The 23,506-nt window shown below is 52.6% G+C and overlaps 1 protein-coding gene across 2 annotated transcripts in view; it reads left to right on the top strand.

The window, feature by feature from the left end:
- The first annotated feature begins 537 nt into the window (after window positions 1–537).
- NT5DC2 (5'-nucleotidase domain containing 2) overlaps window positions 538–23,506 on the top strand; it is an 88,001-nt gene continuing 65,032 nt past the window's right edge. Inside the window, exon 1 of one of the 2 annotated variants that reach the window (XM_073644428.1) lies at window positions 538–796. In XM_073644428.1, coding sequence (XP_073500529.1) covers window positions 592–796 — 205 coding nt within the window. In that variant the 5' untranslated portion in view covers window positions 538–591. Of the gene's footprint in view, window positions 797–928; window positions 978–23,506 lie in introns of those variants that run through there. The other variant, XM_073644429.1, reaches the window with a different exon arrangement.

Here is a 23,506-nt window from a genome sequence, read left to right as displayed (position 1 = left end):
TAAGTCTTCTTGGGGGACTTGAACCTGCAATTGTCTGATGGCTTATACAATACACTGCATGTATCAGCAGAAGGCCCAAAATGTCAGCAATGTTCAGCCTATTGTGGGTGGTGGATCCTGTGTTATCGGCTGTGTTACTTGTCATTGTAATCCTGCCTCTGCTGATAAGGAGTCTGCTGAAAAGGACAAGTATGAGTCTACAAAAGCCCTAGTGGCCGGTGTGAAAATTGCACGACTATAGTTTTTTTTGTAACCATCATATTATCCCATTGGTTCTCTGCGATCGCATTAACCATTAATTACGGTTATTAATTTTCATCCTTTTTAGCATATTGTCATACATGTAGAACAGCAGGTATACACTAACGAGTATATTATATTTTTTTATTATTATTATTTCTCATTTTTATAATGCGTATATAATTATTTTTTTCTTGGTGAATTATTATTATATTTCTCCTTCTATTACTTTGCAGATAAACAGCTGTCACAATCTATATCTCGATCATACATATCATTTATTTCTGGCAGTTCCCTGATCCGCCAGCAGGGGCGCACTTCCCTCCCCGCCGCACGCTTTGCTGCAGAGCAATGTCAGCTGCGCTGTGTGTCCGGGGAAGGTCGGTGGTTGTGGGGTGCAGTCGGGCGCTGTGTGCCCACCTGAGCACCCCCCCTCACCAGCAGGACCCTGGCACGGAGTGTGGCACCACCCCAGTGGAGGAAAGTGCACGGGAGAAAGTGGACAGCACAGCCCAGCTGTGGAGCCGTTACCATGAGATGAAGAAGCTGGTGCACGGTCAGTGCGGGGGCTCAGGAGATGCTGGGAGTAGTAGTTGTCAGGGCAGCAGGGCAGAGCCGGGAGGACTGACAGCAGCGGTGCGGGAACAGGTGTCAGGTGGGGGAGGGTGGGTATGTGAGCCGTGACACCGGGGGCAGGAGGAGGCTGAGAGGCGGCGGGACCAGAGCTATGTCCCGGGGTGAGGAGACACAGACGATCTACACGGGTCACAGTGACCACCTGCTGGGCGTCAGCGTGGAGACATAGTGGTGGTAGTAGTGTACGCATGGTAGCGGCAGCAGTAGTAGTAGTAGTGTACTCACGGTGGCGGCAGTAGTAGTAGTAGTGTACGCACGGTGGCGGCAGTAGTAGTAGTAGTGTACTCACGGTGGCGGCAGTAGTAGTAGTAGTGTACGCACGGTGGCGGCAGTAGTAGTAGTACTGTACTCACGGTGGCGGCAGTAGTAGTAGTGTACTCACGGTGGCAGTAGTAGTAGTGTACTCACGGTGGCGGCAGTAGTAGTAGTAGTGTACGCACGGTGGCGGCAGTAGTAGTAGTAGTGTACTCACGGTGGCGGCAGTAGTAGTAGTGTACTCACGGTGGCAGTAGTAGTAGTGTACTCACGGTGGCGGCAGTAGTAGTAGTAGTGTACGCACGGTGGCGGTAGTAGTAGTAGTAGTGTACGCACGGTGGCGGCAGTAGTAGTAGTAGTAGTGTACGCACGGTGGCGGCAGTAGTAGTAGTGTACGCACGGTGGCGGCAGTAGTAGTAGTAGTGTACGCACGGTGGCGGCAGTAGTAGTAGTAGTAGTGTACGCATGGTAGCGGCAGCAGTAGTAGTAGTAGTGTACGCACGGTGGCGGCAGTAGTAGTAGTAGTGTACGCACGGTGACGGCAGTAGTAGTAGTGTACGCACGGTGGCAGTAGTAGTAGTAGTGTACTCACGGTGGCAGTAGTAGTAGTGTACTCACGGTGGCGGCAGTAGTAGTAGTAGTGTACTCACGGTGGCAGTAGTAGTAGTAGTGTACGCACGGTGGCAGTAGTAGTAGTGTACTCACGGTGGCGGCAGTAGTAGTAGTAGTGTACGCATGGTAGCGGCAGCAGTAGTAGTAGTAGTGTACTCACGGTGGCGGCAGTAGTAGTAGTAGTGTACGCACGGTGGCGGCAGTAGTAGTAGTAGTGTACTCACGGTGGCAGTAGTAGTAGTAGTGTACGCATGGTAGCGGCAGCAGTAGTAGTAGTAGTGTACTCACGGTGGCGGCAGTAGTAGTAGTAGTGTACTCACGGTGGCGGTAGTAGTAGTGTACGCACGGTGGCGGCAGTAGTAGTAGTAGTGTACTCATGGTGGCGGCAGTAGTAGTAGTGTACGCATGGTAGCGGCAGCAGTAGTAGTAGTAGTGTACTCACTGTGGCGGCAGTAGTAGTAGTGTACGCATGGTAGCGGCAGCAGTAGTAGTAGTGTACGCATGGTAGCGGCAGCAGTAGTAGTAGTGTACTCACGGTGGCAGCAGTAGTAGTAGTAGTAGTGTACGCACGGTGGCGGCAGTAGTAGTAGTAGTGTACGCACGGTGGCGGCAGTAGTAGTAGTGTACGCACGGTGGCGGCAGTAGTAGTATTAGTGTACTCACTGTGGCGGCAGTAGTAGTATTAGTGTACTCACGGTGGCGGTGGCAGTAGTAGTAGTGTACGCACGGTGGCAGTAGTAGTAGTGTACTCACGGTGGCAGTAGTAGTAGTGTACTCACGGTGGCGGCAGTAGTAGTAGTGTACTCACGGTGGCGGCAGTAGTAGTAGTGTACTCAAGGTGGCGGCAGTAGTAGTAGTGTACTCACGGTGGCGGCAGTAGTAGTAGTGTACTCACGGTGGCGGCAGTAGTAGTAGTGTACGCACGGTGGCGGCAGTAGTAGTAGTAGTGTACTCACGGTGGCGGCAGTAGTAGTATTAGTGTACTCACGGTGGCAGTAGTAGTAGTAGTGTACTCACGGTGGCAGTAGTAGTAGTAGTGTACGCACGGTGGCGGCAGTAGTAGTAGTAGTGTACGCACGGTGGCGGCAGTAGTAGTAGTAGTGTACGCACGGTGGCGGTGGCAGTAGTAGTAGTGTACGCACGGTGGCGGTGGCAGTAGTAGTAGTGTACGCACGGTGGCGGCAGTAGTAGTAGTAGTGTACTCACGGTGGCAGTAGTAGTAGTGTACTCACGGTGGCGGCAGTAGTAGTAGTGTACTCACGGTGGCGGCAGTAGTAGTAGTGTACTCACGGTGGCAGTAGTAGTAGTGTACTCACGGTGGCAGTAGTAGTAGTGTACTCACGGTGGCAGTAGTAGTAGTGTACTCACGGTGGCGGCAGTAGTAGTAGTGTACGCACGGTGGCGGCAGTAGTAGTAGTGTACGCACGGTGGCGGCAGTAGTAGTAGTAGTGTACTCACGGTGGCGGCAGTAGTATACACATGGTAGCGGCAGTAGTAGTAGTAGTGTACTCACGGTGGCGGCAGTAGTAGTAGTAGTGTACTCACGGTGGCGGCAGTAGTAGTAGTAGTGTACTCACGGTGGCGGCAGTAGTAGTAGTAGTGTACTCACGGTGGCGGCAGTAGTAGTAGTAGTGTACTCACGGTGGCGGCAGTAGTAGTAGTAGTGTACGCACGGTGGCGGCAGTAGTAGTAGTAGTGTACGCACGGTGGCGGCAGTAGTAGTGTACTCACGGTGGCGGCAGTAGTAGTAGTGTACTCACGGTGGCGGCAGTAGTATACACATGGTAGCGGCAGTAGTAGTAGTAGTGTACTCACGGTGGCGGCAGTAGTAGTAGTAGTGTACTCACGGTGGCGGCAGTAGTAGTAGTAGTGTACTCACGGTGGCGGCAGTAGTAGTAGTAGTGTACTCACGGTGGCGGCAGTAGTAGTAGTAGTGTACGCACGATGGCAGTAGTAGTAGTAGTGTACGCACGGTGGCGGCAGTAGTAGTAGTGTACGCACGGTGGCGGCAGTAGTAGTAGTGTACGCACGGTGGTGGCAGTAGTAGTAGTGTACGCACGGTGGCGGCAGTAGTAGTAGTGTACGCACGGTGGCGGCAGTAGTAGTAGTGTACGCACGGTGGCGGCAGTAGTGTACGCACGGTGGCGGCAGTAGTAGTAGTAGTGTACGCACGGTGGCGGCAGTAGTAGTAGTAGTGTACGCACGGTGGCGGCAGTAGTAGTAGTAGTGTACTCACGGTGGCAGTAGTAGTAGTAGTGTACGCACGGTGGCGGCAGTAGTAGTGTACGCACGGTGGCAGTAGTAGTAGTAGTGTACGCACGGTGGCAGTAGTAGTAGTGTACGCACGGTGGCGGCAGTAGTAGTAGTACTGTACGCACGGTGGCGGCAGTAGTAGTAGTAGTGTACTCACGGTGGCGGCAGTAGTAGTAGTGTACGCACGGTGGCGGCAGTAGTAGTAGTGTACGCACGGTGGCGGCAGTAGTAGTAGTAGTAGTGTACTCACGGTGGCGGCAGTAGTATACACATGGTAGCGGCAGTAGTAGTAGTAGTAGTAGTGTACTCACGGTGGCGGTAGTAGTAGTAGTGTACTCACGGTGGCGGCAGTAGTATACACATGGTAGCGGCAGTAGTAGTAGTAGTGTACACATGGTAGCGGCAGTAGTAGTAGTAGTGTACTCACGGTGGCGGCAGTAGTAGTAGTAGTGTACTCACGGTGGCGGCAGTAGTAGTAGTGTACTCACGGTGGCGGTAGTAGTGTACTCACGGTGGCGGCAGTAGTAGTAGTAGTAGTAGTGTACTCACGGTGGCAGCAGTAGTAGTAGTAGTGTACGCACGGCGGCAGTAGTAGTAGTGTACGCACGGTGGCGGCAGTAGTAGTAGTGTACGCACGGTGGCGGCAGTAGTAGTAGTGTACGCACGGTGGCGGCAGTAGTAGTAGTGTACGCACGGTGGCGGCAGTAGTAGTAGTAGTAGTGTACGCACGGTGGCGGCAGTAGTAGTAGTAGTGTACGCACGGTGGCGGCAGTAGTAGTAGTGTATGCACGGTGGCGGCAGTAGTAGTAGTAGTGTACTCACGGTGGCGGCAGTAGTAGTAGTGTACTCACGGTGGCGGCAGTAGTAGTAGTGTACTCACGGTGGCGGCAGTAGTAGTAGTAGTGTACTCACGGTGGCGGCAGTAGTAGTAGTAGTGTACTCACGGTGGCGGCAGTAGTAGTAGTAGTGTACTCACGGTGGCGGCAGTAGTAGTGTACGCACGGTGGCGGCAGTCGTAGTAGTGTACTCACGGTGGCGGCAGTCGTAGTAGTGTACTCACGGTGGCGGCAGTAGTAGAAGTAGTGTAAGCACGGTGGCGGCAGTAGTAGTAGTAGTGTAAGCACGGTGGCGGCAGTAGTAGTAGTAGTGTACGCACGGTGGCGGCTGTAGTAGTAGTTGTAGTAGTAGTAGTGTACGCACGGTGGCGGCAGTAGTAGTGTACGCACGGTGGCGGCAGTAGTAGTAGTAGTGTACGCACGGTGGTGGCAGTAGTAGTAGTAGTGTACGCACGGTGGCGGCAGTAGTAGTAGTAGTGTACTCACGGTGGCGGCAGCAGTAGTAGTGTACGCATGGTGGCGGCAGTAGTAGTAGTAGTATACGCACGGTGGCGGCAGTAGTAGTGTACGCACGGTGGCAGTAGTAGTAGTAGTGTACACATGGTGGCGGCAGTAGTAGTAGTAGTGTACGCACGGTGGCAGTAGTAGTGTACGCACGGTGGCGGCAGTAGTAGTAGTGTACGCACGGTGGCAGTAGTAGTAGTGTTCGCACGGTGGCAGTAGTAGTAGTAGTGTACGCACGGTGGCAGTAGTAGTAGTAGTGTACGCACGGTGGCAGTAGTAGTAGTAGTGTACGCACGGTGGCAGTAGTAGTAGTAGTGTACGCACGGTGGCAGTAGTAGTAGTGTACGCACGGTGGCGGCAGTAGTAGTAGTAGTGTACGCACTGTGGCGGCAGTAGTAGTAGTAGTGTACGCACTGTGGCGGCAGTAGTAGTAGTAGTGTACGCACTGTGGCGGCAGTAGTAGTGTACGCACTGTGGCGGCAGTAGTAGTGTACGCACTGTGGCGGCAGTAGTAGTAGTGTACGCACTGTGGCGGCAGTAGTAGTAGTGTACGCACTGTGGCGGCAGTAGTAGTAGTAGTGTACACACTGTGGCGGCAGTAGTAGTAGTAGTGTACGCACTGTGGCGGCAGTAGTAGTAGTAGTGTACGCACTGTGGCGGCAGTAGTAGTAGTAGTGTACGCACTGTGGCGGCAGTAGTAGTAGTAGTAAAAAGTATACACACGGTGGTGGTAGTAGTAGTAGTAGTGTACACACGGTGGCGGCAGTAGTAGTAGTAGTGTACGCACGGTGGCGGCAGTAGTAGTAGTAGTGTACTCACGGTGGCAGTAGTAGTAGTAGTGTACGCACGGTGGCGGCAGTAGTAGTAGTGTACGCACGGTGGCGGCAGTAGTAGTAGTAGTGTACTCACGGTGGCGGCAGTAGTAGTAGTAGTGTACGCACGGTGGCGGCACTAGTAGTAGTGTACTCACGGTGGCGGCAGTAGTAGTAGTAGTGTACGCACGGTGGCGGCACTAGTAGTAGTGTACTCACTGTGGCGGCAGTAGTAGTAGTGTACGCATGGTAGCGGCAGCAGTAGTAGTAGTGTACTCACGGTGGCGGCAGCAGTAGTAGTAGTAGTGTACGCACGGTGGCGGCAGTAGTAGTAGTAGTGTACGCACGGTGGCGGCAGTAGTAGTAGTAGTGTACGCACGGTGGCAGTAGTAGTAGTAGTGTACTCACGGTGGCGGCAGTAGTAGTAGTGTACGCACGGTGGCGGCAGTAGTAGTAGTAGTGTACTCACGGTGGCGGCAGTAGTAGTAGTAGTGTACGCACGGTGGCGGTGGCAGTAGTAGTAGTGTACGCACGGTGGCGGCAGTAGTAGTAGTAGTGTACTCACGGTGGCAGTAGTAGTAGTGTACTCACGGTGGCGGCAGTAGTAGTAGTGTACTCAGGGTGGCGGCAGTAGTAGTAGTGTACTCACGGTGGCGGCAGTAGTAGTAGTGTACTCACGGTGGCAGTAGTAGTAGTGTACTCACGGTGGCGGCAGTAGTAGTAGTGTACTCACGGTGGCGGCAGTAGTAGTAGTGTACGCACGGTGGCGGCAGTAGTAGTAGTGTACGCACGGTGGCGGCAGTAGTAGTAGTGTACGCATGGTGGCGGCAGTAGTAGTAGTAGTGTACTCACGGTGGCGGCAGTAGTATACACATGGTAGCGGCAGTAGTAGTAGTAGTGTACTCATGGTAGCGGCAGTAGTAGTAGTAGTGTACTCACGGTGGCGGCAGTAGTAGTAGTAGTGTACTCACGGTGGCGGCAGTAGTAGTAGTAGTAGTAGTGTACTCACGGTGGCGGCAGTAGTAGTAGTAGTGTACTCACGGTGGCGGCAGTAGTAGTAGTAGTGTACGCACGGTGGCGGCAGTAGTAGTAGTAGTGTACGCACGGTGGCGGCAGTAGTAGTGTACTCACGGTGGCAGTAGTAGTAGTAGTGTACTCACGGTGGCGGCAGTAGTATACACATGGTAGCGGCAGTAGTAGTAGTAGTGTACTCACGGTGGCGGCAGTAGTAGTAGTAGTGTACGCACGGTGGCAGTAGTAGTAGTAGTGTACTCACGGTGGCGGCAGTAGTAGTAGTGTACTCACGGTGGCGGCAGTAGTAGTAGTAGTGTACTCACGGTGGCGGCAGTAGTAGTAGTAGTGTACTCACGGTGGCGGCAGTAGTAGTAGTAGTGTACGCACGGTGGCAGTAGTAGTAGTAGTGTACGCACGGTGGCGGTGGCAGTAGTAGTAGTGTACGCACGGTGGCGGCAGTAGTAGTAGTAGTGTACTCACGGTGGCAGTAGTAGTAGTGTACTCACGGTGGCGGCAGTAGTAGTAGTGTACTCAGGGTGGCGGCAGTAGTAGTAGTGTACTCACGGTGGCGGCAGTAGTAGTAGTGTACTCACGGTGGCAGTAGTAGTAGTGTACGCACGGTGGCGGCAGTAGTAGTAGTGTACGCACGGTGGCGGCAGTAGTAGTAGTGTACACACGGTGGCGGCAGTAGTAGTAGTAGTGTACTCACGGTGGCGGCAGTAGTATACACATGGTAGCGGCAGTAGTAGTAGTAGTGTACTCATGGTAGCGGCAGTAGTAGTAGTAGTGTACTCACGGTGGCGGCAGTAGTAGTAGTAGTGTACTCACAGTGGCGGCAGTAGTAGTAGTAGTAGTGTACTCACGGTGGCGGCAGTAGTAGTAGTAGTGTACTCACGGTGGCGGCAGTAGTAGTGTACTCACGGTGGCGGCAGTAGTAGTAGTAGTGTACGCACGGTGGCGGCAGTAGTAGTAGTAGTGTACGCACGGTGGCGGCAGTAGTAGTGTACTCACGGTGGCAGTAGTAGTAGTAGTGTACTCACGGTGGCGGCAGTAGTATACACATGGTAGCGGCAGTAGTAGTAGTAGTGTACTCACGGTGGCGGCAGTAGTAGTAGTAGTGTACTCACGGTGGCGGCAGTAGTAGTAGTAGTGTACTCACGGTGGCGGCAGTAGTAGTAGTGTACTCACGGTGGCGGCAGTAGTAGTAGTAGTGTACGCACGATGGCGGCAGTAGTAGTAGTAGTGTACGCACGGTGGCGGCAGTAGTAGTAGTAGTGTACTCACGGTGGCAGTAGTAGTAGTAGTGTACGCACGGTGGCGGCAGTAGTAGTAGTAGTGTACGCACGGTGGCAGTAGTAGTAGTGTACGCACGGTGGCAGTAGTAGTAGTGTACGCACGGTGGCGGCAGTAGTAGTAGTACTGTACGCACGGTGGCGGCAGTAGTAGTAGTACTGTACGCACGGTGGCGGTAGTAGTAGTGTACTCACGGTGGCGGCAGTAGTAGTAGTGTACTCACGGTGGCGGCAGTAGTAGTAGTGTACTCACGGTGGCGGCAGTAGTAGTAGTGTACGCACGGTGGCGGCAGTAGTAGTAGTGTACGCACGGTGGCGGCAGTAGTAGTAGTGTACTCACGGTGGCGGCAGTAGTATACACATGGTAGCGGCAGTAGTAGTAGTGTACTCACGGTGGCGGTAGTAGTAGTAGTGTACTCACGGTGGCGGCAGTAGTATACACATGGTAGCGGTAGTAGTAGTGTACACATGGTAGCGGCAGTAGTAGTAGTAGTGTACTCACGGTGGCGGTAGTAGTAGTAGTGTACTCACGGTGGCGGTAGTAGTAGTAGTGTACTCACGGTGGCGGCAGTAGTAGTAGTGTACTCACGGTGGCGGCAGTAGTAGTAGTAGTAGTGTACTCACGGTGGCGGCAGTAGTAGTAGTAGTAGTGTACTCACGGTGGCAGCAGTAGTAGTAGTAGTGTACGCACGGTGGCGGTAGTAGTGTACGCACGGTGGCGGCAGTAGTAGTAGTGTACGCAAGGTGGCGGCAGTAGTAGTAGTGTACGCACGGTGGCGGCAGTAGTAGTAGTAGTGTACGCACGGTGGCGGCAGTAGTAGTAGTAGTGTACGCTCGGTGGCGGCAGTAGTAGTAGTAGTAGTGTACGCACGGTGGCGGCAGTAGTAGTGTACGCACGGTGGCGGCAGTAGTAGTGTACTCACGGTGGCGGCAGTAGTAGTAGTAGTAGTGTACTCACGGTGGCGGCAGTAGTAGTAGTAGTGTACTCACGGTGGCGGCAGTAGTAGTAGTAGTGTACGCACGGTGGCGGCAGTAGTGGTAGTGTACGCACGGTGGCGGCAGTAGTAGTAGTGTACTCACGGTGGCGGCAGTAGTAGTAGTAGTGTACTCACGGTGGCGGCAGTAGTAGTAGTAGTGTACTCACGGTGGCGGCAGTAGTAGTAGTAGTGTACGCACGGTGGCGGCAGTAGTAGAAGTAGTGTAAGCACGGTGGCGGCAGTAGTAGTAGTAGTGTAAGCACGGTGGCGGCAGTAGTAGTAGTAGTAGTAGTAGGAGTGTACGCACGGTGGCGGCTGTAGTAGTAGTTGTTGTAGTAGTAGTAGTGTACGCACGATGGCGGCAGTAGTAGTGTACGCACGGTGGCGGCAGTAGTAGTAGTAGTGTACGCACGGTGGCAGTAGTAGTAGTAGTGTACTCACGGTGGCAGTAGTAGTAGTAGTATACGCACGGTGGCGGCAGTAGTAGTGTACGCACGGTGGCGGTAGTAGTAGTGTACGCACGGTGGCAGTAGTAGTAGTAGTGTACGCACGGTGGCAGTAGTAGTAGTAGTGTACACATGGTGGCGGCAGTAGTAGTAGTAGTGTACGCACGGTGGCGGCAGTAGTAGTAGTGTACGCACGGTGGCGGCAGTAGTAGTAGTGTACGCACGGTGGCAGTAGTAGTAGTGTACGCACGGTGGCAGTAGTAGTAGTAGTGTACGCACGGTGGCAGTAGTAGTAGTGTACGCACTGTGGCGGCAGTAGTAGTAGTAGTGTACGCACTGTGGCGGCAGTAGTAGTAGTAGTGTACGCACTGTGGCGGCAGTAGTAGTAGTAGTGTACGCACGGTGGCAGTAGTAGTAGTGTACGCACTGTGGCGGCAGTAGTAGTAGTAGTGTACGCACTATGGCGGCAGTAGTAGTAGTAGTAAAAAGTATACACACGGTGGTGGTAGTAGTAGTATACGCATGGTGGCGGCAGTAGTAGTAGTGTACGCATGGTGGCGGCAGTAGTAGTAGTGTACACATGGTGGCGGCAGTAGTAGTAGTAGTGTACGCACGGTGGCGGCAGTAGTAGTGTACGCACGGTGGCGGCAGTAGTAGTAGTAGTGTACGCACGGTGGCGGCAGTAGTAGTAGTAGTGTACGCACGGTGGCGGCAGTAGTAGTTGTAGTGTACTCACGGTGGCAGTAGTAGTGTACTCACGGTGGCAGTAGTAGTGTACGCACGGTGGCGGTAGTAGTAGTAGTATACGCACGGTGGCGGTAGTAGTAGTGTACGCATGGTGGCAGTAGTAGTAGTAGTGTACACATGGTGGCGGCAGTAGTAGTAGTAGTGTACGCACGGTGGCGGCAGTAGTAGTAGTGTACGCACGGTGGCGGCAGTAGTAGTAGTGTACGCACGGTGGCGGCAGTAGTAGTAGTAGTGTACGCACGGTGGCGGCAGTAGTAGTAGTGTACGCACGGTAGCAGTAGTAGTAGTGTACGCATGGTGGCGGCAGTAGTAGTGTACGCACGGTGGCGGCAGTAGTAGTGTACGCACGGTGGCGGCAGTAGTAGTGTACGCACGGTGGCGGCAGTAGTAGTATACGCATGGTGGCGGCAGTAGTAGTAGTAGTGTACGCACAGTGGCAGTAGTAGTAGTAGTGTACGCACGGTGGCTGCAGTAGTAGTAGTGTACGCACGGTGGCTGCAGTAGTAGTAGTGTACGCACTGTGGCTGCAGTAGTAGTAGTGTACGCACTGGCTGCAGTAGTAGTAGTATACGCATGGTGGCGGCAGTAATAGTAGTAGTATACACATGGTGGTAGTAGTAGTGTACGCACAGTGGCAGTAGTAGTAGTAGTGTACGCGTGGTGGCTGCAGTAGTAGTAGTGTACGCACGGTGGCTGCAGTAGTAGTAGTGTACGCACTGTGGCTGCAGTAGTAGTAGTGTACGCATGGTGGCTACAGTAGTAGTAGTAGTGTACGCACGGTGGCGGCAGTAGTAGTAATAGTGTACGCACGGTGGCGGCAGTAGTAGTAATAGTGTACGCACGGTGGCAGTAGTAGTAGTGTACGCACGGTGGTGGCAGTAGTAGTAGTGTACTCACGGTGGCAGTAGTAGTAGTGTACGCACGGTGGCGGCAGTAGTAGTAGTGTACGCACGGTGGCGGCAGTAGTAGTAGTAGTGTACGCACGGTGGCGGCAGTAGTAGTAGTAGTGTACGCACGGTGGCGGCAGTAGTAGTAGTAGTGTACGCACGGTGGCGGCAGTAGTAGTAGTAGTGTACGCACGGTGGCGGCAGTAGTAGTAGTAGTGTACGCACGGTGGCGGCAGTAGTAGTAGTAGTGTACGCACGGTGGCAGTAGTAGTAGTAGTAGTGTACGCACTGTGGCGGCAGTAGTAGTAGTGTACGCACTGTGGCGGCAGTAGTAGTAGTAGTGTACGCACTGTGGCGGCAGTAGTAGTAGTAGTGTACGCACTGTGGCGGCAGTAGTAGTAGTGTACGCACTGTGGCGGCAGTAGTAGTAGTGTACGCACTGTGGCGGCAGTAGTAGTAGTAGTAGTGTACGCACTGTGGCGGCAGTAGTAGTAGTAGTAGTGTACGCACTGTGGCGGCAGTAGTAGTAGTAGTGTACGCACTGTGGCGGCAGTAGTAGTAGTAGTGTACGCACTGTGGCGGCAGTAGTAGTAGTAGTGTACGCACTGTGGCGGCAGTAGTAGTAGTAGTGTACGCACTGTGGCGGCAGTAGTAGTAGTAGTGTACGCACTGTGGCGGCAGTAGTAGTAGTAGTGTACGCACTGTGGCGGCAGTAGTAGTAGTAGTGTACGCACTGTGGCGGCAGTAGTAGTAGTAGTGTACGCACTGTGGCGGCAGTAGTAGTAGTAGTGGTGGTGGTAGTGTACGCACAGTGGCGGCAGTAGTAGTGGTGGTAAAAAGTATACACACGGTGGTGGTAGTAGTAGTAGTGTACGCACGGTGGCGGCAGTAGTAGTAGTAGTGTACGCACGGTGGCGGCAGTAGTAGTAGTAGTGTACGCACGGTGGCGGCAGTAGTAGTAGTAGTGTACGCACGGTGGCAGTAATAGTAGTAGTAGTGTACGCACGGTGGCGGCAGTAGTAGTAGTGTACGCACGGTGGCGGCAGTAGTAGTAGTAGTGTACGCACGGTGGCAGCAGTAGTAGTAGTAGTGTACGCACGGTGGCGGCAGTAGTAGTAGTAGTGTACGCACGGTGGCGGCAGCAGTAGTAGTAGTGTACGCACGGTGGCAGTAGTAGTAGTAGTGTACGCACGGTGGCGGCAGTAGTAGTAGTAGTAGTAGTGTACGCACGGTGGCGGCAGTAGTAGTAGTGTACGCACGGTGGCGGCAGTAGTAGTAGTAGTAGTAGTGTACGCACGGTGGCGGCAGTAGTAGTAGTGTACGCACGGTGGCGGCAGTAGTAGTAGTAGTGTACGCACGGTGGCGGCAGTGGTAGTAGTAGTAGTGTACGCACTGTGGCGGCAGTAGTAGTAGTAGTGTACGCACTGTGGCGGCAGTAGTAGTAGTAGTGTACGCACTGTGGCGGCAGTAGTAGCAGTGTACGCACTGTGGCGGTAGTAGTAGTAGTGTACGCACTGTGGCGGCAGTAGTAGTAGTAGTGTACGCACTGTGGCGGCAGTAGTAGTGTACGCACTGTGGCAGTAGTAGTAGTAGTGTACGCACTGTGGCGGCAGTAGTAGTAGTAGTGTACGCACTGTGGCGGCAGTAGTAGTAGTGTACGCACTGTGGCGGCAGTAGTAGTAGTAGTGTACGCACTGTGGCGGCAGTAGTAGTAGTGTACGCACTGTGGCGGCAGTAGTAGTAGTGTACGCACTGTGGCGGCAGTAGTAGTAGTGTACGCACTGTGGCGGCAGTAGTAGTAGTGTACGCACTGTGGCGGCAGTAGTAGTAGTAGTGTACGCACTGTGGCGGCAGTAGTAGTAGTGTACGCACTGTGGCGGCAGTAGTAGTAGTAGTGTACGCACTGTGGCGGCAGTAGTAGTAGTAGTGTACGCACTGTGGCGGCAGTAGTAGTAGTAGTGTACGCACTGTGGCGGCAGTAGTAGTGGTAGTGTACGCACTGTGGCGGCAGTAGTAGTAGTAGTGTACGCACTGTGGCGGCAGTAGTAGTGTACGCACTGTGGCGGCAGTAGTAGTGTACGCACTGTGGCGGCAGTAGTAGTGTACGCACTGTGGCGGCAGTAGTAGTGTACGCACTGTGGCGGCAGTAGTAGTAGTGTACGCACTGTGACGGCAGTAGTAGTAGTAGTGTACGCACTGTGGCGGCAGTAGTAGTAGTAGTGTACGCACTGTGGCGGCAGTAGTAGTAGTAGTGTACGCACTGTGGCGGCAGTAGTAGTAGTAGTGTACGCACTGTGGCGGCAGTAGTAGTAGTAGTGTACGCACTGTGGCAGTAGTAGTAGTAGTGTACGCACTGTGGCAGTAGTAGTAGTAGTGTACGCACTGTAGCGGCAGTAGTAGTAGTGGTGGTGGTGGTGGTAGTGTACGCACAGTGGCGGCAGTAGTAGTGGTGGTAAAAAGTATACACACGGTGGTGGTAGTAGTAGTGTACACATGGTGGCGGCAGTAGTAGTAGTAGTGTACACATGGTGGCGGCAGTAGTAGTAGTGTTCGCAGGTTGGCGGCAGTAGTAGTAGTAGTGTACGCACGGTGGCGGCAGTAGTAGTAGCAGTGTACGCACGGTGGCAGTAGTAGTAGTAGTGTACGCACGGTGGCGGCAGTAGTAGTAGTAGTAGTGTACGCACGGTGGCGGCTGTAGTAGTAGTTGTAGTAGTAGTAGTAGTGTACGCACTGTGGCGGCAGTAGTAGTAGTAGTGTACGCACTGTGGCAGTAGTAGTAGTAGTGTACGCACTGTGGCGGCAGTAGTAGTAGTAGTAGTGTACGCACTGTGGCGGCAGTAGTAGTAGTAGTAGTGTACGCACTGTGGCGGCAGTAGTAGTAGTAGTGTACGCACTGTGGCGGCTGTAGTAGTAGTAGTGTACGCACTGTGGCGGCAGTAGTAGTAGTAGTGTACGCTCTGTGGCGGCAGTAGTAGTAGTAGTGTACGCACTGTGGCGGCAGTAGTAGTAGTAGTGTACGCACTGTGGCGGCAGTAGTAGTAGTGTACGCACTGTGGCGGCAGTAGTAGTGTACGCACTGTGGCGGCAGTAGTAGCAGTAGTGTACGCACTGTGACGGCAGTAGTAGTAGTAGTGTACGCACTGTGACTGCAGTAGTAGTAGTAGTGTATGCACTGTGGCGGCAGTAGTAGTAGTAGTGTACGCACTGTGGCGGCAGTAGTAGTAGTAGTGTACGCACTGTGGCGGCAGTAGTAGTAGTAGTGTACGCACTGTGGCGGCAGTAGTAGTAGTAGTGTACGCACTGTGGCGGCAGTAGTAGTAGTAGTGGTGGTGGTGGTGGTAGTGTACGCACAGTGGCGGCAGTAGTAGTGGTGGTAAAAAGTATACACACGGTGGTGGTGGTAGTAGTATACGCATGGTGGCGGTAGTAGTAGTAGTGTACACATGGTGGCGGCAGTAGTAGTAGTGTACGCACGGTGGCGGCAGTAGTAGTAGCAGTGTACGCACGGTGGCAGTAGTAGTAGTAGTGTACGCACGGTGGCGGCAGTAGTAGTAGTAGTGTACGCACGGTGGCGGCAGTAGTAGTAGTAGTGTACGCACGGTGGCGGCAGTAGTAGTAGTAGTGTACGCACGGTGGCGGCAGTAGTAGTAGTGTACGCACGGTGGCAGTAGTAGTAGTAGTGTACGCACGGTGGCGGTAGTAGTAGTAGTAGTGTACGCACGGTGGCGGCAGTAGTAGTAGTAGTGTACGCACGGTGGCGGCAGTAGTAGTAGTAGTGTACGCACGGTGGCGGCAGTAGTAGTAGTATTGTACTCACGGTGGCGGCAGTAGTAGTAGTAGTGTACGCACGGTGGCGGCAGTAGTAGTAGTAGTGTACGCACGGTGGCGGCAGTAGTAGTAGTAGTGTACGCACGGTGGCGGCAGTAGTAGTAGTAGTGTACGCACGGTGGCGGCAGTAGTAGTAGTAGTGTACTCACGGTGGCGGTAGTAGTGTACGCACGGTGGCGGCAGTAGTAGTAGTAGTGTACGCACGGTGGCGGCAGTAGTAGTAGTAGTGTACGCACGGTGGCGGCAGTAGTAGTAGTAGTGTACGCACGGTGGCGGCAGTAGTAGTGTACGCACGGTGGCGGCAGTAGTAGTGTACGCACGGTGGCGGCAGTAGTAGTAGTAGTGTACGCACGGTGGCGGCAGTAGTAGTAGTAGTGTACGCACGGTGGCAGTAGTAGTAGTAGTGTACGCACGGTGGCTGCAGTAGTAGTAGTAGTGTACGCACGGTGGCGGCAGTAGTAGTAGTAGTGTACGCACGGTGGCGGCAGTAGTAGTGTACGCACGGCGGCGGTAGTAGTGTACGCACGGTGGCGGCAGTAGTAGTGTACGCACGGTGGCAGTAGTAGTAGTAGTGTACGCACGGTGGCAGTAGTAGTAGTAGTGTACGCACGGTGGCGGCAGTAGTAGTGTACGCACGGTGGCGGCAGTAGTAGTAGTAGTGTACGCACGGTGGCGGCAGTAGTAGTAGTAGTGTACGCACGGTGGCGGCAGTAGTAGTAGTAGTGTACGCACAGTGGCGGTAGTAGTGTACGCACGGTGGCGGTAGTAGTAGTAGTGTACGCACAGTGGCAGTAGTAGTAGTGTACGCACGGTGGCGGCAGTAGTAGTAGTAGTGTACACATGGTGGCAGTAGTAGTAGTAGTGTACGCACGGTGGCAGTAGTAGTGTACGCACGGTGGCAGTAGTAGTGTACGCACGGTGGCAGTAGTAGTGTACGCACGGCGGCAGTAGTAGTGTACGCACGGCGGCAGCAGTAGTAGTGTACGCACGGTGGCGGCAGCAGTAGTAGTGTACGCACGGTGGCGGCAGTAGTAGTAGTGTACGCACGGTAGCGGCAGTAGTAGTAGTGTATGCACGGTAGCGGCAGTAGTAGTAGTTTATGCACGGTAGCGGCAGTAGTAGTAGTGTACGCACGGTGGCGGCAGTAGTAGTATACGCATGGTGGCGGCAGTAATAGTAGTAGTATACACATGGTGGTAGTAGTGTATGCACAGTGGCAGTAGTAGTGTACGCACGGTGGCTGCAGTAGTAGTAGTGTACGCACGGTGGCTGCAGTAGTAGTAGTGTACGCACGGTGGCTGCAGTAGTAGTAGTGTACGCACGGTGGCTGCAGTAGTAGTAGTGTACGCACTGTGGCTGCAGTAGTAGTAGTATACGCATGGTGGTGGTGGTAGTAGTAGTGTACGCACTGTGGCGGCAGTAGTAGTGTACGCACTGTGGCGGCAGTAGTAGTGGTGGTAAAATGGATACACACGGTGGCAGTAGTAGTAGTAGTGTACGCACGGTGGCAGTAGTAGTAGTAGTGTACGCACGGTGGCAGTAGTAGTGTACGCACGGTGGCAGTAGTAGTGTACGCACGGTGGCAGTAGTAGTGTACGCACGGTGGCAGTAGTAGTGTACGCACGGTGGCAGTAGTAGTAGTGTACGCACGGTGGCAGTAGTAGTAGTGTACGCACGGTGGCAGTAGTAGTAGTGTACGCACGGTGGCAGTAGTAGTAGTGTACGCACGGTGGCAGTAGTAGTAGTGTACGCACGGTGGCAGTAGTAGTAGTGTACGCACGGTGGCAGTAGTAGTAGTGTACGCACGGTGGCAGTAGTAGTAGTGTACGCACGGTGGCAGTAGTAGTGTACGCACGGTGGCAGTAGTAGTAGTAGTGTACGCACGGTGGCAGTAGTAGTAGTGTACGCACGGTGGCAGTAGTAGTAGTGTACGCACGGTGGCGGCAGTAGTAGTAGTGTACGCACGGTGGCGGCAGTAGTAGTAGTGTACGCACGGTGGCAGTAGTAGTAGTGTACGCACGGTGGCGGCAGTAGTAGTAGTGTACGCACGGTGGCGGCAGTAGTAGTAGTAGTAGTGTACGCACGGTGGCGGCAGTAGTAGTATACTGCTACATTGGATATAGTCTACACACCCCGGTTAAAATACCAGATTTCTGTCATGTAAAAAAAAAAATAAACACTGTAGCCAGAGCTGCTAACTTGACTTTTTATATTTTCTGGACGGCTCATCAAAAAATCACTGACAGACAATATTGTTTACAGACACATCGGAAAACCATAACAAATCATTAGTGACCCATGTCTGCAGCCCATAACTCTGATATTTGTAATGGGGATAAGAATTCCCTATATATGTCCCAGCGGCCGGACCCCACTGATCAGCAAGGTGTCACCTATCCGGTTGATAGGTGATAATTTATTTTCACCAGAAAACCCTTTAAGGGTATGTGCCCACAATGCGTTTTTCAAGCGTTTTTGCTGCGGAATTTCCCGCAGCGTAAACGCTTGGGAAACGCATGGTAAGCCTTCTGCCATGGTCCCCTATGGAATTCCGCACTTTCAATGCTCATGCTGCGGATTTTTCCGCAGCGCTTATGCTGCGCTCAAAAATCCGCAGCATGTCCATTAATTTTGTGGAAGTGCTGCGTTTTCGCCGACATTGACTTGCATTAGAACGCGCCAGTTCCGCAAGACTGCATCTGTACTTGCGTTATTGGCGCGTTCTAATGTGCGGATGGTACCCGAGTGTGGAGAAGAGAAGACTCTCCTCCACACCCAGGTACCATAGAAACTGTAAAAAAAAGAATAAAATAAAAAATAAAGATTATATTCACCTTCCGACGGCCCCCGGTCTCCTTCCCTGTGCTTGCGGGCAGGACTGAAGGACCTGCGGTGATGTCACAGTCATGTGACCGCAGGCCCTTCAGTGCAGTGTCCCGCGATCAGCTGGCAGCCAGGAACGAGCGCAGCTACACACCCCGGGCCATCGGAGGGTAAGTATAGGTTTATTTTTAACCATTCTAAAGGTCACACTATATAAATCCATGCTGTTTGCATGGATTTATATAGTGTGACCTAGTTGTCAAGCACTTTCCAAGTGATGCTAAAATCGCTTTGAAAGCGCTTGACACCCGCATGCGGAAATGCATGTGAATCCGCATGTATTTCGCAGGAAAAACGCATGTACAATCCGCATGCGTTTTTTCTGCCAGGGAGATGCAGAAATTTTCTGCTTCATTTCTGTATCGTGGGCACATAGCCTAATGGTGTCCAAACTCAGTGGACATCTGTCAGCTGTGCAATCCTTCACTGACAGCCATCTCTCCTGACTCTCATAAATAAATATACTATACTTAGCTCCCGGGCCGCTTACATCAGTATAAAGATAAACACTATCATATGGCCACTGATCTGCAGCCGTCACTATTCTATCCGACCGGTGGTCATTATGTATAGGAGGATACTTGGGGGTGAAATGGGCTGAAATTACAGTAATGATGGGGATCCAGATGACATGATGACCCCACATACCTACTGGCCATACGTGCATCTCAGTATCGTGCACACATCTCGACAGGAATGTTGGGTCGTAATGTCATTGGAATGGCCTGATGCTGATACCCCCTTAAGACAATAAAAAAATAGTGTTACTCAGCTGGAGAGAGGTTATAAGCTGCTTATGAGATTAAGACCTCATGCAGACATCTGTGATTTTCCCCTCACCCATGACCGCACACCTTGAGAGAGGGATCCGCCCCACCAAGGACAGGAAACCGTCTGAAATAAAAGGGCGGTACCTCTCCCTCGCTTCAGTTGGTTTCCTGTCCTTGATGGGAACCTGTCTGAAGAAAGGTGTTCATACTTACCTGGGCCTGTTCCGGTGTGGAAGAGCGGGCACCAGCCTGTGCACCAGGTTCCGGGTTCCAGAAGCGCCGTCCGCGGTTCCCTGGAGCCGTGTCCGAACGTGCGCAGGCGGTGAGGAGGGCTCCGGCTCCCCGCAGACCGCTGCGCAGTCCTCTCCCTGCCGCAGGCTCCTGGCTGGTCGCACGCCGGGAGCGACGTCTTCCGGGTGTGACGCGCCTGACGTCACGGTGCGGTGCATGCTGGGAGAGGCGTGCCCGATGACGTCGGAGGGCGGCACCTGGATCCAAGATGGCGGCGCCCTGTAAGCGCTTGCCGGCCGGCTTTTTTCAAACATCGGCCGGTGGGTGCCAGGAGGGGGGAGGACACAAGAACCGGAGGAGGTTCCGGATGTGCCCTATTTAAGGTGGGGGGGGGTTGTCCTGGTCAAACGCTGCCTATACTCTTGTGGTGTAGCAGCTATGGCAGACCAGGACAGCCAGGAGCAGCAGCAGCTGACCCCTCCACCTCATCAACGCCAGCGGAAGAAGCAGTCGGACACCTGGCACACGGACGGCCGCTCCAGCAACCGCAGCGGCAGTAGGAGAAGTAAGGTGTCGGATGCTTCAGGGCCATCCAGAAGGGATTCGTCTTATGTCCCTCCACAGCCTCCAAATCCGGTACCCTTTTGTGACTTCAGGGGTGAGTGATCTTCGTGAATGTCACTTAATAGTAATGGAAAGTTATTATGTGCTTCATTCCTTAGAAACCTAAGAAGAGTAGCGCCGAAAAGAAGCTCAGTTTGCGCCTTATGCCAGGCCCCCCTTTCCATAGATTGGCAGAAACAGCTTTGTGCAAGCTGAATTAACCAAACCATAGCGGAGAGCACCCCGGATTTCGCTTCTAATTTGAGGTCCGTAATCCGTTCAGAGGTGCAGGATTCCCTGAAAGGCTTGCTAAAGGGGAAAAAGAGATCCCATAAAGATATATCCTCCGACTATGATTTATCCTCCCAGTCAGAGGATCTTTGCCTCAGTGATTCGGCATCCTCCTCTTCATCAGACAGTGGTAGGCCCTGTTTCCCTATTGAGGATACTGACAAGTTGGTCAGAGCGGTCAGATCTACCATGGGGTTGAGGGAAGAAAAGGCAGCCAGGTCCCTGGAAGACATTATGTTCGCAGGCCTGGAGGAAAAAAGAGACGCTCCTTTCCAATGAATCCCAAAATTCAGACCCTTATAGACCGGGAATGGAGGAAGCCGGAGAAATCAGGAGTATTGCCCTCATCCTCTAAAAGGGAGGTACCCGTTCGAGGATAGTGTCTGAGTCCTGGGACAAAATTCCTAAAGTTGACGGGTCTGTCGCCCGATCATCCAAAAGATCGTCCCTACCCCTGGAAGATTCGGGCAGTCTAAAGGATGCTCTTGATAAGAAGGCAGATTCCTTCCTGCGTCACACCAGGGAAGCCGCGGCAGGGGGCCTGAAGCCAGCAGTAGCAGGCACTTGTGTCACTAGGTCACTTATGGTGTGGCTTCAGCAATTAGGAGACCAGCTCAAGGATAAAAAGATGTCCAGAGATAAAATCCTCTCCAATCTGCCTTTGCTACAAGCAGCATCTGCTTTTTTGGCCGACTCCTCAGCGGATTCAGTTAAACTCACTGCCAGGTCGGCAAATTTGTCGAATGCTGCCAGACGAGCCCTGTGGCTCAAGGGTTGCCCAGGAGACCTACAATCTAAGCATAAGCTTTGTTCTCTTCCTTGTGATGGTAAACTTTTGTTTGGCCAAAAACTGGACGAGCTTTTGGAGAAGGCTGTCGACAGAAAGAGAGGTTTCCCAGGGTTCACGGGGGAAACAAAAAGGTCCTATTTTCGGAGGAAGAGATTTAACCGGGGTCGCCCTCCGGGAGAAAGGAAAAGATGGGAGCCCAGAGCTAAAAAGGACTCTGGTTACATGTTTGGAGGACCATCCTCCAGTACCAAAAAAATCTGCCCAATGACACGAGGCTAGAGGTCGGGGGAAGGCTTTCCCATTTTATCCCAGCTTGGGAAGCCATCACTTCAAATCCCTGGGTGTTGGATATCATAAAGAACGGCCTAAAGATACGCTTCAGTCAGGTCCCTCACCGAACCTTCATGATCACATCCAGGAGGAAGTCCAGGGAGGAGCAGATGGCTCTAGAATCGGAAGTGTTAGACTTAGTCAACAAGCGGGTCCTTCACGAAGTTCCAGTTTCACAATGGGGATGGGGATTTTATTCACCCCTGTTCATGATAAAAAAAACAAATGGGTCCTTAAGGACCATTATCAACCTCAAAAGTCTAAATCAGCTGATAAACAACCAGACTTTCAAGATGGAATCAGTGAACTCTGTAGTAAAACTCCTACACCACAATTGCTTCATGGCAGTTATCGACCTAAAAGATGCCTACTATCATGTCCCAATCCATCCAGACTACCGGAAGTACCTAAGGGTAGCCCTGTTCATCCAAGGGCAATTGAGACATTTCCAATTCACTGCCCTACCTTTTGGACTCTCGATAGCACCGAGAGTGTTTACAAAGGTTATAGCGGAGGTGACAGCTTTTCTCCGAATCAAAAACGTGGTGATTGTTCCCTACCTGGACGACTTTCTGATAGGGAAATCGGAGGACCACTGTTCCTCTCAACTTTTAGAGGTCAGCACAGCTTTACATCAGCTAGGGTGGTTGATAAATATTCAAAAATCAAAACTATCCCCCTCAAGGACTCAGATCTTTCTGGGTTTGACCCTAGATTCCCAACTCCTATCCTGCTTCCTCCCGGAAGACAAGGTTTGCAAAATAATCAGCCTGGTCTCAAGGGACATAAAGTCTCCCGTGATGTCCTTGAGAGAAGCAATGTCCCTACTAGGCTTCATGACTTCCTGTCTCCCGGCAGTCAAATGGGCCCAGAGTCATATGAGGCTTCTTCAGTGGGAGGTCCTGTCAGCACAGAAATCCTTCAACGGACTTTTAGGAAAAAGACCATCTCTTTGGAGACAGTAAACTCCCTCTCCTGGTGGACAAACAGGGAGAATCTGACCTCAGGCTTACAGTGGTCCAGACCAGTCGACCATATAATTACAACAGATGCAAGTGGCTCCGGCTGGGTGGGTCATCTAGCAGATCTCTCAGTTCAGGGGCTCTGGCTACGTCACGAAATAGAGGCATCATCGAACCTAAAAGAGCTTTGGCAGTGGAGAAATCCCTGATAGGCTTCCTTCCCCACATACAGGGTCGCCATGTCCAGATCAGGTCCGACAATCAGACGACAGTAGCTTATATAAATCACCAGGGAGGAACAAGATCTCACTCCCTTATGGTAGTGGCAAACAGAATCCTGCATCTAGCAGAACAGCATCTCCCATCCCTCAGTGCTCTTTACATCCGGGGGGTAGAAAATTCAAGGGCAGATTTCCTCAGTCGCCACACTTTAAGACAAGGGAAGTGGGCTCTAAATCCGATAGTCTTCCAACAGATTATCCAGCTATGGGGGTCACCGTACATAGATTTGTTCGCCACCAGGGCGAACAGGAAGGTGGAGAGATTCTGTTCACTAAATCCAACAGAGAATCCCTATGCTGTGGACGCTCTCCAGATACCCTGGAAGTTCGGGAAGGCCTACTCATTTCCACCGATAGTAATGATCCCGGCAGTTGTGAGGAAAATTCGGGAGGAGCGGGCGAGGATAATTCTGATGGCCCCCTTTTGGCCAAAAAGACCCTGGTTCTCCCTGCTTCGCCTAATGTCGATCTCGGATCCCTGGGTTCTGCCGGACAGGCCGGACCTTCTCATCCAGGGGCCGATATTCCATGCACAAGCCAAAGGTTTCCATCTGGCGGCTTGGAATTTGAGTGGTTGTTACTGAGCAATAGGGGGTTTTCACCAGACCTAGTTTCCACCCTATTGGGTAGTAGGAAGCCCATAACAACTAAGATTTATCCCAGAATCTGGGGAAAATTCCTGGATTTTATAGACTCCCCATTATCGGATAAACCTCCAATTAAAGATGTCCTAGAATGTTTACAAAAGGGACGTGACCTGGGGTTAGCAACGGGAACGCTTAAAGTTCAGGTGTCCGCCCTAGGGGCGCTCTATAATTGTAACCAGGCGGGGAACAGATGGGTCTCTAGATTCATTAAATCCTGTTCCAGAGCTAAGCCAGTTTGAGCTCTCAGAGTTCTTCCCTGGGACCTGAAATTTGGTTTTAAACGCACTCTCTGGCGACCCATTTGAACCTCTGCAGGTTATCACTCCAAAGTTCCTCACCCTCAAAACCATTCTCTTAGTGGCCCTAACGTCGGCCCGTA

The sequence above is a fragment of the Phyllobates terribilis genome, unplaced genomic scaffold (assembly GCF_046119375.1).
Source record: "Phyllobates terribilis strain yellow unplaced genomic scaffold, ASM4611937v1 Scaffold_8__6_contigs__length_399053987, whole genome shotgun sequence".
Classification (NCBI taxonomy): domain Eukaryota; kingdom Metazoa; phylum Chordata; class Amphibia; order Anura; family Dendrobatidae; genus Phyllobates; species Phyllobates terribilis.
The sequence above is the reverse complement of the archived record's forward strand: the minus strand, read 5'-3'. Positions and strand labels throughout refer to the sequence as shown.